At 49.1% G+C, this 12,365-nt stretch overlaps 1 protein-coding gene across 1 annotated transcript; it reads right to left on the reverse strand.

Moving 5' to 3' along the window:
* Window positions 1-204: 204 nt before the first annotated feature.
* LOC147083622 (uncharacterized) lies at window positions 205-10,511 on the reverse strand. The gene is made up of 2 exons (XM_085980164.1): window positions 10,372-10,511; window positions 205-1,679 (listed from the first exon to the last, which is right to left on the reverse strand). Exon 2 carries the CDS (start codon window positions 1,537-1,539, stop codon window positions 496-498), a length of 1,044 nt encoding a protein of 347 aa, XP_085836290.1. The 5' UTR covers window positions 1,540-1,679; window positions 10,372-10,511; the 3' UTR covers window positions 205-495.
* Window positions 10,512-12,365: the final 1,854 nt, after the last annotated feature.

Genomic DNA, 12,365 nt, shown 5'->3' on the forward strand with positions numbered 1-12,365 from the left:
TCGCTACCACAGGGAGTAGTTGAGGCCAATGGCATAGATGTATTTAAGGAGAAGCCAGATAAACATAGGAGGATATGTCGGAGGATGCTAGTGTGGAGCATAAACCCCGGCATGGACCAGTTGGGCCGAATGGCCTGTTTCTGTGCTGTACATTCAATGTAATAACATGAACAGTCCACCGGCGCGCTCGAGGCCTCCCGTGACCGGTGGGTATCGGAGGGACTGGCGTGTATCATCACCACCGAAAATAGAATTTTAATTTAATTTAAGTTTCCTTTAAACTTTTTTTGTTATGTTGCAGGTTTTATTGGTTGAGATGGTTGACTTTTAATAGGCAATTGCCTGTGATAAGGAGAAAAACAAAAATAACATTAACAGTTAAATCAAGGGGATCATCAGCACAACAGATTGAAAGATTAAACAGCAGTACAAGAATTTATAAAACATTCATCCATTCCACGTTCATGTCACCCCAGCTGTCTACAGGGCCCTGCATTACAGAACAGTGTGAACTCGCTGGTGTCTCAGCAGGTCATTGGAGCTTTTAAAGCTCTTCCCACAGTCAGAACATATAAACGCTCTCTCATCAGTGTGAACAAGCTGGTGTGCCAGCAGGTTGGTGGACTGCAAGAATCCCTTCCCACACACAGAGCAGGTGAACTGCCTCTCCCCAGTGTGAACTTGCTGGTGTCTGGTCAGAGCCCCGGACCTTTTAAAACTCTTCCCACAGTCAGAACATGTAAATGGTCTCTCATCAGTGTGAACAAGCTGGTGTTGCTTCAGGACCCTGGAGCTTTTAAAGCTCTTTTGACACACAGAACATTTAAAGGCTCTCCCATCAGTGTGAACTTGCTGGTGTCTGGTCAGAGCACCGAAGCATGTAAAGCTCTTCCCACAGTCAGAACATGTAAACGGTCTCTCATCAGTATGAACAAGCTGGTGCTGCTTCAGGTCCCCGGAGCTTTTAAAGCTCTTTTGACACACAGAACATTTAAAGGCTCTCTCATCAGTGTGAACAAGCTGGTGTCTCAGCAAGGTAAATGAATCAGTGAATCCTTTCCCACACACAGAGCAGGGAAATGGCCTCGCCCCGGTGTGAACTCGCTGGTGTCTGGTCAGATCCCTAGAGCTTTTAAAACTCTTCCCACAGTCGGAACATGTAAACGGTCTCTCATCGGTGTGAACAAGCTGGTGTTCCTTCAGATCCCTGGAGTATTTGAAGCTCTTCCCGCAGTCAGAACATTTAAATGGTCTCTCATCAGTGTGAACAAGCTGGTGACTCAGCAGGTGGGATGTGCGAGTGAATCCCTTCCCACACACGGAGCAGCTGAACGGACTGTCCTTGGGGTGACTGCGCCAATGAACTTCTGGCGTAGACGGGGAACTGAATCCCTTCCAACCATCCCAACCTTTACCCGGTTTCTCCCCGGTGTGACGGTGCACGTGTCTTGCCAAGTCAGGCGATCGGCTGAATCCGAGTCCACACATGGAACACGTGAGCGGTTTGTCCGCGCTGTGATCGCTGCTCTCTCCTTCCATGTGCAAAGGCCGATGATATTCAGGTCCTGATGAATCACAGAATCACAGAAACCCCACAGTGCAGATAGAGCGACTCTGTCAGATCTTGACATGATGTTTGGTCTGAGCCTCCTGTCTGTAAATGCTCCACTTCTAAAACTCTGTAAAAGGAGTGTAGAAAGGGGTAAGAGGGAGAATGTTGTCTCATGTCGCCCTTTCCCAGCCCAGGGGCAGTGAAGCTGATTTTCAGACCCCAGCTGCTGCACAGGTTGGTTGAAAGGATCAACAGTAATGGCGGCTGCAATCCCCACAAGCCCCCGCGCTCCAGAAAGCGCTCCGGCCGCCGCACTGAGTTGTGGCTGACCCCGCGCATGCACCCCATGGCCCCACCCTCTCCTGCTCCACAGGCGCCCGGCCTGCACCGCGCATGCTCAGCACACACCCTGGGCCCCTGTCAATCATCCTCCCCCGCGCCTGCGCGCTGGGCCCGAGCTCCAGGCTGCCGCACGGGGCTTTCTTTGTAAAGTCGGTGTTGGTGAAGAGCCGCAATCAGTGAGGGAAACATAGAAACATAGAAGATAGGAGCAGGAGTAGGTCATTCAGCCCCTCGAGCCTGCTCCGCCATTCAATGTGATCATGGCTGATCATCCAAATTCAGTACCCTGTCCCTGCCTTCTCCCCATATCGCTTGATCCCTTTAGCCTTAAGAAATATATCGAACACCTTCTTGAAAATATTGAATGATTTGGCCTCAACTGCCTTCTGTGGTAGAGAATTCCACAGTTTCACCACTCTCTGGGTGAAGAAATTCCTCCTCATCTCAGTCCTAAATGGCTTACCCCTTATCCTTAGACTGTGACCCCTGGTTCTGGACTCCCCGACCATCGGTAACATCCTTCCTGCATCTAGTCTGTCTAGGCCTGTTAGAATTTTATAAGTTTCAATGAGATCCCCTCTCATTCTTCTAAACTCCAGTGAGTACAAGCCCAATCGACCCATTCTCTCCTCATATGTCATTCCTGCCATCCCAGGTATCAACCATTTGCCTTCTTAACCGCCTGCTACACCTGTATGCTTACCTTCAGCGACTGGTGCACAAGGACACCCAGGTCTCGTTGCACTTCCCCTTCTCCCAACCTATTGCCGGTCAGATAATAATCTGCCTTCCTGTTTTTGCCACCAAAGTGGATAACCTCGCATTTATCCAAATTATTCTGCATCTGCCATGCTTCTGCCCAATTACCCAACCTGTCCAAATCATACTGGAGTTTCTCGGCATCCTCCTCACAGCACACATGCCCAACCAGCTTTGTGTCGTCTGCAAACTTGGAGATATTACATCTAGTTCTCTCGTCTAGATCATTTATATATATTGTGAATAGCTGGGGTCCTAGGACGGATTCCTGCGGTACCCCACCAGTCACTGCCTGCCACTCGGAAAAAGAGCCGTTTATTCCAAGTCTTTGCTTCCTGTCTGCCAACCAGTTCTCTATCCAAGTCAATACCTTGCCCCCAATCCCATGTGCCTTAAATTTACACTCTAATCTCTTATGCGGGACCTTATCGAAGGCCTTCTGAAAGTCTAAATACACCACATCCACTGGTTCTCCCTTAGCTATTCTACCAGTTACATCCTCAAAAAATTCCAGTAGATTAGTCAAGCACGATTTACCTTTTGTAAATCCAAGTTGACTTTGTCCGATCCTGTCACTGTTTTCCAAGTGCTCTGCTATTACATCTTTTCTAATGGACTCTAGCATTTTCCCCACTACCGATGTCAGGCTTACCGGTCTATAATTCCCCATTTTCTCTCTACCACCTTTTTTGAATAGTGGGGTAACATTAGGTACCCTCCAATCCATGGGAACTGTTCCAGAGTCTATCGAATTTTGGAAGATGATCAGCAATGCATCTACTATTTCTAGGGCCACTTCCTTAAGTACCCTAGGATGTAGATTATCAGGCCCTGGGAATTTATCGGCCTTCAATCCCGTCAATTTCCCTAACACCATTTCCCGACAAATACTGATTTCTTTCGGTTCCTCCCTCTCATTAGCAGTAACATAGAAGATAGGAGCAGGAGTAGGTCATTCGGCCCCCTCAAGTCTGCTCCACCATTCAATGAGATCATGGCTGATCATCCAAACTCAGTACCCTGTCCCTGCCTTCTCCCCATATTCCTTGATCCCTTTAGCCTTAAGAAATATATCTAACTCCTTCTTGATGCACTGTCCCCGGGTGAGAGCAGCTCAGTCAGCACAGAGCTGGGGCTGGAATCTGGGAGAGGGGCCGCAGGCAGCGGGCCTGGCAAAGGGACAATCAGTGATTGAATAATAAACAGGGGTAAGGGCACACTAACCTAACATCAGATATATCTATAGCTTAAGTAGACAGATTTTAAGCCAAACGATGGGACCGAAGGCTGCAATTCCTGTGCCATGCGGGAACTCCGGGACGCTTCACATGTCCTGGTTAACCGCATGTGCAGGAAGCGCCTCCAGTGGCTGGAACTTGAGCTCAGGGTCTCTGAGCTTCGGGAACGGCTGGAGTCACTGCCGGGCAGACGGGAGGCTAAGAGTTAACTGGAGCGCACGTTCCAGGAGGTGGTCACCCCACAGCCACATAGAGTTCGTGGGAATTGTAACTGGGTGGCCGCCCAGCAGGGTTTGAGGAGGCAAGGCAGTGCAGGAATCCCCCGGGAGTGCGGCGCTCTCAAACCGGTTTTCAGTGGGGTGGGCCAATTTCAGTGGGATGAGAATGGATCTGGCCCGGGTAAATTGGAATCAAAGATTGGCAGGAAAAACTGTAGAGGAACAATGGGCTGCCTTTAAAGAGGAAATAATTCGGGTACAGTCGAGGTACATTCCCACTAAGGGGAAATGTAGGGCAACTAAAGTCAGAGCTCCCTGGATGATGAAAGAGATAGAGCAAGATGAAGCAGAAAAAGAGCGTGTATGACAGATGTCAGGTCGAGAATACATCCGAGAATCAGGCTAAATATAGAAAGTTCAGAGCAGAAGTGAAAAAGAAAATACGAGGGGCAAAGAGAGGGTATGAGAATAGAATGGCAGCTAACATAAAAGGTAATCCAAAAGTCTACTACAGGCATATAAATAGTAAACGGGTAGTAAGAGGAGGGGTGGGGCCGATTAGAGACCAAAAAGGAGACCTACGCACGGAGGCAGAGGGTAAGGCTGAGGTACTAAATCAGTACTTTGCATCTGTCTTCACCAAGGAAGAAGATGCTGCCATAGACATAGTGAAGGAGGAGGTAGAGGAGATACTGGATGGGATAAAATTGATAAAGACAAGGTACTAGAAAGGCTGGCTGTACTTAAAGTCGATAAGTCACCAGGACCGGATGGGAAGCATCCTAGTACGCTGAGGGACGTGAAGGAAGAAATTGCGGAGGTACTGGCCATAACCTTCCAAATCCTCATTAGAAACTGCGGTGGTGCCAGAGGACTGGAGAATTGCAAATGTCACACCCTTGTTCAAAAAAGGGTGTAAGGACAAACCCAGCAACCACGGGCCAGTCAGTTTGACCTCGGGAGTGGGGAAACTTTTAGAAACAAAAATCAGGGACAAAATTAACAGTGTGGATTAATTAAGGAAAGCCAGCACGGATTTGTTAAAGGCAAATCGTGTTTAACCAACTTGATGGAGTTTTTTGATGAGGTAACAGAGAGGGTTGATGAGGGCAATGCGGTTGACGTGGTGTGCATGGATTTCCAAAAGGCGTTCGACAAAGTGCCACATAATAGGCTTACCAGTAAAGTTGAAGCCCATGGAGTAAAAGGGACAGTGGCTGCATGGATAGGGAATTGGCTAAGTGACAGGAAACAGAGAGTAGTGGTGAATGGTTGTTTTTCAGACTGGAGGAAGGTACACAGTGGTGTTCCCCAGGGGTCGGTTCTAGGGCCATGGCTTTTCTTGATATATATTAAAGACTTGGATGTGGGTGTACAGGGCACAATTTCAAAATTTGCAGATGACACAGATCTTGGAAGTATAGTGAACAGTGAGGAGGATAGTGATAGACTTCAAGTGGACATAGACAGGCTGGTGGAATGGGCGGACATGTGACAGATTAAATTTAATGCAGAAAAATGTGAAGTGATACATTTTGGTAGAAAGAATGAGGAGAGGAAATCTAAACTAAAGGGTACAATCCTAAAGTGGGTGCATGAACAGAGAGAGCTGGGGGTATATGTGCACAAATCATTGAAGGTGGCAGGGCAGGTTGAGAAAGCAGTTAAAAAAGCTTACGGGAACCTGGGCTTCATGAATAGAGGTATAGAGTACAAAAGTGTGAAATTATGATGAACCTTTATAAAACACTAGTTCGGCCTCAACTGGAGTATTGTGTCCAATCCTGGGCGCTGCACTTTAGGAAGGATGTGAAGGCCTTAGAGAGGGTGCAGAAAAGATTTACGAGAATGATTCCAGGGATGAGGGACTTCAGTTACATGGATAGACTGGAGAAGCTGGTGTTGTTCTCCTTGGAGCAGAGAAGATTGAGAGGAGATTTGACAGAGGTGTTCAAAATCAAGAGGGGACTGGACAGAGTAGATAGAGAGAAACTCTTCCAATTGGCAGAGGGGTCGAGAACCAGAGGACACAGATTTAAGGGGATTGACAAAAGAACCAAAGGCGACATGAGGAAAAACTTTTTGACGCAGCGAGTGGTTAGGATCTGGAATGCACTGCCTGAAAGGGTGGTGGAGGCAGATTCAATCACCGCTTTCAAAAGGGAATTGGATAAGTACCTGAAAGAGAAATATTGCAGGACTTCAGATTCCTGGGGCAGGAGGGACCAGTTCTGGGGCAGGAGGGACCTGTCCAAGGTGGACGGGTTGCACCTCAACAGAGCTGGGACCAATGTCCTCATGGGACGGTTAACTAGTGCTGTGGGGGAGGGTTTAAATTAATTAGACAGGGGGATGGGCACCAGGATGAAACATTAGAGAGGAGAAACAAGGTGAAGAGAGGACTGGGAGAGACAAGTAGCACTAGAGGGACAGAATTGCTGGTCATCTTCCAAAATTCGATAGACTCTGGAACAGTTCCCATGGATTGGAGGGTAGCTAATCTTACCCCACTATTCAAAAAAGGTGGTAGAGAGAAAACGGGAAATTATAGACCGGTAAGCCTGACATCAGTAGTGGGGAAAATGCTAGAGTCCATTATAAAAGATGTAATAGCAGAGCACTTGGAAAACAGTGACAGGATCGGACAAAGTCAACATGGATTTACAAAAGGTAAATCGTGCTTGACTAATCTACTGGAATTTTTTGAGGATGTAACTGGTAGAATAGATAAGGGAGAACCAGTGGATGTGGTGTATTTGGAATTTCAGAAGGCTTTCAATAAGGTCACGCAGAAGAGATTAGCATGTAAAGTTAAGGCACATGGGATTGGGGGCAAAGTATTGACTTGGATAAAGAACTGGTTGGCAGACAGGAAGCCAAGAGTTGGAATAAACGGCTCTTTTTCCGAGCGGCAGGCAGTGACTAGTGGGGTACCGCAGGGATCGGTCCTAGGACCCCAGCTATTCACAATATATATAAATGATCTAGACGAGGGAACTAGATGTAATATCTCCAAGTTTGCAGACGACACAAAGCTGGGTGGGCGTGTGTGCTGTGAGGAGGATGCCGAGAAACTCCAGTATGATTTGGACAGGTTGGGTGATTGGGCAGAAGCATGGCAGATGCAGTATAATGTGGATAAATGCGAGGTTATCCACTTTGGTGGCAAAAACAGGAAGGCAGATTATTATCTGAATGGCAATAGATTGGGAGAAGGGGAAGTGCAACGAGACCGGAGTGTCCTTCTGCACCAGTCGCTGAAGGTAAGCATGCAGGTGCAGCAGGCGGTTGAGAAGGCAAATGGTATGTTGGCCTTCATAGCGAGAGTGTTCGAGTACAGGAACAAGGGTGTCTTGCTGCAGTTGTACAGGGCCTTGGTGAGACCACACCTTGAGTATTGAATATTGAAACTTATAAAATTCTGACAAGACTGGATAGACTAGATGCAGGAAGGATGTTCCCGATGGTCAGGGAGTCCAGAACCAGGGGTCACAGTCTAATGATAAGGGGTAGGCCATTTAGGAGAGAAATGAGGAGGAATTTCTTCACCCAGAGAGTGGTGAACCTGTGGAATTCTCTGCAACAGAAGGCAGTAGAGGCCAATACATTAAATATATTCAAGAAGGAGTTGGATATATTTCTTAAGGCTAAAGGTATCAAGGGATATGGGGAGAAGGCAGGGACCGGGTCCTGAATTTGGATGATGAGCCATGATCGCATTGAATGGCGGAGCAGGCTCGAGGGGCCGAATGGCCTACTCCTGCTCCTATCTTCTATGTTTCTATGAATCCCAGGACCAGGCCCCTATGGGGAATAGGTATGCAGATCTAGGCGCAAAACTAGCTGCGGAAGAAATGCAACCAGAGGACGCGTTCAAAAATGAAATAAATATGGTCATGATAGTCAGTGGGGTACAGGAAGTGAATATAATGGAGCGACAAGAAAATACTAGGAAAGAGCAAAAGGAGAAATGGAGACAAGCTGGCGCGCAATTACAAGATGGAATTTGGAAATGGGCCTCACGTAACCAGGTGGTGGCACCGGAATGTTGTAGACAACAACTGATGGTGCTATGCCATGGTGTAACACATGGTCCACCCCAGGACGAACGACCGGACTGACCCCCTATGAACTAATGACAGGACGAGCTATGAGACTACCAGAGGATTTGGCTGGAGGGGCGGGAGAACCAGGACCAGTGCAAGATAGATTAAGGAGATACTTAGTGCAACTAAATCAGGAGGTGCAAGCACTAAATAAAAAAGTAAGGAACCAACAACAGATTAAAGATCTAGAAAGGCAGAATGCTGGACTTAAACCAGACGAGTTGCCCAGAATAGGTCAACAAGTAATGACGCAAGTTATCGGAAGAAAGGGAATGGGGCCCGTTGGATGGGGCCATGTACTGTATTAATGACAAGTGATACGTGTGTTTGTCTACAGGAACCGATGGGTATGCGATGGAAGCAATGGACCCAGGTGAAACCATTTAACACTAAAGACCCCCATTCTACCCTCTCCTCTAGGGGAAAGAGCTCGGAAGACGACCAGACCTCTGTTTAAATTACAGATAAACATGGATCCAGTCGACCCTTTATATCAGAGGGTCCGTCTCGGGGAGAAGAAGCTCTCCCGGTTTACCCTTACACCTGAGAACTCATTTTTAATGTGGAAGCAAGTCATCCTCAGTTCCGAGGGACTGCCTAAGAAGAAGAAGAAGATATAATTGGAGTAAGACTTCTTTACTCCTGTATTCAAATCCTCTTGTAATGAAGGCCAGCATACCATTTGCCTTCTTAACTACCTTTCATGACCACCGGACGTCCCAAAGCGCTTTACAGCCAATGAAGTATTTTTGAAGTGTAGTCACTGTTGTAATGTGGGAAACGCGGCAGCCAATTTGTGCACAGCAAGCTCCCACAACCAGCAATGTGATAATGACCAGATAATGTTTTTTCGTCATGTTGATTGAGGGATAAATATTGGGCTCAAAACACCGGGGATAACTTCTTCGAAATAGCACCACGGGATCTTTTACGTCCACCTGAGGGGGCAGACGGGGGCCTCAGTTTAACGTCTCATCCGTAGGACGGCACCCCCGACACTGCAGCTCTCCCGCAGCACTGCCCCTCCGACAGTGCAGTGCTCACTCAGTTCTGCCCCTCCGACACTGCAGCGCTCCTTCATTACTGCTCCTCCGACAGTGCGGCGCTCCCTCAGTTCTGCCCCTCCGACACTGCAGCGCTCCTTCATTACTGCCCCTCCGACAATGCGGCGCTCCCTCAGTACTGTCCCTCTGACAGTGCGGCGCTCCCTCAGAACTGCCCCTCCAACAGCGCGGAGCTCCCTCAGTACTGCCCCTCCGACAGTGCGGCGCTCCCTCAGCACTGCCCCTCCGACAGTGCGGCGCTCCCTCAGCACTGCCCCTCCGACAGTGCGGCGCTCCCTCAGCACCGCACTGGAGTGTCAGCCTCGCTTTATATGCTCAAGTCCCTGGAGCGGGATTTGAACCCACAACCTTCTGACTCTGCTGTCCACTGAGCCACAGCTGACTCCAGTCTTTTACACAGTTTCATCATAACTTCCTTGCTTTTTGCACTCTACGCCTCTCCTAAAGCAGGGGAGTTATGATGAATTGTTAAACAGTGTTTTTTGCAGAGTGACCAAGACTGTCTGGAGGAAACAATTGTGCATTTGAAAGCAGCTTGTATTGTGAAGCTTGTGCCCCTTTGCCAGGCCCGCTGCCTGCGGCCCCTCTCCCAGATTCCAGCCCCAGCTCTGTGCTGACTGAGCTGCTCTCACCTGGGGACAGCGCGTCACAATCGGCCCCAGCGCACCTGAGCTGGAGAGGAGGCCCCGCCCCCTTGCCGCGCCGCCATTGCTTGGAGGACCAGACTGCCGACTTCGGTCCTCCCAGCTCAGCCCTCTTCCTATTGGTCAGAGCCCCCGTCAGTCACAGGCCCGGGCCGGCCTCCATCCATCTGACAGGTCTCTTCGTGTGATGACGTCACAATCGGGCCCCAGCCTCAGCGCCGGGGAGGAAGGTCCCGCTCCCTATAGCCGCGCCGCCATTGGTTGGAGGACCCGGGCCCGCCCTCGTGCTATTAGTCAGTGCTCCCGTCAGTCAGAATCACACTGCTCCGGCTCACGCCGCCAGCCCTCACGTTTCAATTGGCTCCGTTCGGCGACCGCGGAGGTCCCGCCCGACTCTCAGGTTTGGTTTTTCTCGTATTTTACTTTATAATCTCGCTCTCCGCCTCACCTCGATTTCAATCGATTCCCCAACAGATTACTTTACCCCGGCCGCTGATTCCGCCACGTCCCCGGCCTTCTGTCTGCGCCCCGGAGATCCCGCGCAGGCGCACTGGCAGCCTCGTGTTGCGCCTGCCCGCGCTGTGATTGGTGCAGGGGAAGGCAAGTGGGCGTGTCCAACCCCCGGGCCCACGTGGGGGAGTCAAAGGCTGGCTGGAGCGCATGCGCAGCCCGCCTCGCACCGTTGGGAAGCTTTTCAAAAATTTTTTATTTCCGAAACAAATTCAAAACACTCATTAATTCCCCCAACCTCCTCCCCTCTAAATTGCGATTATTATTATTATTGTTTTTCCTCATTTGTGTGGGGTGTCTTTTTTTTACCTTGCGGTGGCGTGCGCCGATCCAACCGACCCCTGGGCGTTGCGTGCTGGCGTCAGCGCGTAAGCGGAGGGGGGGGTTGATTGACGCGAGGCGCCCGCCAATCAGGAGCGCGGAAAACGCTGGGAGGCCCGGGCGGGCTGACGGTCCTCCAACCAATAGCGGCGCGGGAGGAAGGGCGGGACCTCGGTGGGCTGCAGGCCGCTTTCCTGCTTTCATTGTCTGCAGGAGCTGTTAAAGGGAAGGGGAGGAGGAGGTGGAAAAAACCCAGCTTGTGAGTGTTTATTCCTTTGCATTACCTTTATTGCAAGGCTGTTCGTCAACTGCATTCATTTAAAAATAAGTGAACCTTTTCTCTTTTCGACTTTTATCCAGAACAAAGAGCCCTGGTGCTGTGAACATTTTGGTAGGCAGCCACTTTTAAAGGGACAAGGACCAGCATTCTTCCTCCTCTCGCTCTCTCTCTTGTGAGTATTTGTGGTGGGTGAGGGGGTGAGTCAAAGGGGATTGCGGCCCCTTTTCAACATAAACAAATTGCTTGGCCATTTAAAGGGGAATGGGTGCCCCCCAGGTATTTAAAGGGGCAGTGCCTCTCTCTGTATCATGGAAGAGCAGGGAGGTTCTGCTTGAACTGTACAAAACACCAGTTAGGCCACCGGCTAGAGTGCTGCGTGCAGTTCTGCTCGCCCCATTGCAGGAAAGATGTGACTGCTCGAGACGGGAGATTTACAAGGATGTTGCCAGGACTAGAGAATTTCAGCTGCAAGGAAAGATTGAATACATAGAAACATAGAAGATAATCTACATCCTAGGGTACTTAAGGAAGTGGCCCTAGAAATAGTAGATGCATTGCTGGTCATCTTCCAAAATTCGATAGACTCTGGAACAGTACCCATGGATTGGCGGGCAGCTAATGTTACCCCACTGTTCAAAAAAGGTGGTAGAGAGAAAACGGGGAATTACAGGCCGGTAAGCCTGACACCGGTAGTGGGGAAAATGCTAGAGTCCATTATAAATGACGTAATAGCAGAGCACTTGGAAAACAGTGATTGGATCGGACAAAGTCAACATGGATTTACAAAAGTTAAATCGTGCTTGACTAATCTACTGGAATTTTTTGAGGATGTAACTGGTAAAATAGATAAGGGAGAACCAGTGGATGTGGTGCATTTGGACTTTCAGAAGGCTTTCGATAAGGTCCCACATAAGAGATAGAAACATAGAAGATAGGAGCAGGAGTAGGCCATTCAGCCCCTTGAGCCTGCTCTGCCATTCAATGCAATCATGGCTGATCATCCAAGTTCAGTACTCGGTCCGTGCTTTCTCCCCATATCCCTTGATCCCTTTAGCCTTAAGAAATATATCCAACTTTTTCTTGAATATATTTAATGAATTGGCCTCTACTGCCTTCTGTGGTAGAGAATTCCACAGGTTCACCACTCTCTGGGTGAAGAAATTCCTCCTCATTTCTGTCCTAAAAGGCCTACCCCTTATCTTTAGACTGTGACTCCTGGTTCTGGATTCCCCGACCATCGGGACCATCCTTCCTGCATCTAGTGTGTGCAGCCCTGCCAGAATTTTATAAGTGTCAATGAGATCCCCTCTCATTCTTCTAAACTCCAGCGA

This window comes from Somniosus microcephalus, unplaced genomic scaffold (assembly GCF_052327205.1).
Source record: "Somniosus microcephalus isolate GS21.2 unplaced genomic scaffold, FLI_Smic_1.0 scaffold58, whole genome shotgun sequence".
Classification (NCBI taxonomy): domain Eukaryota; kingdom Metazoa; phylum Chordata; class Chondrichthyes; order Squaliformes; family Somniosidae; genus Somniosus; species Somniosus microcephalus.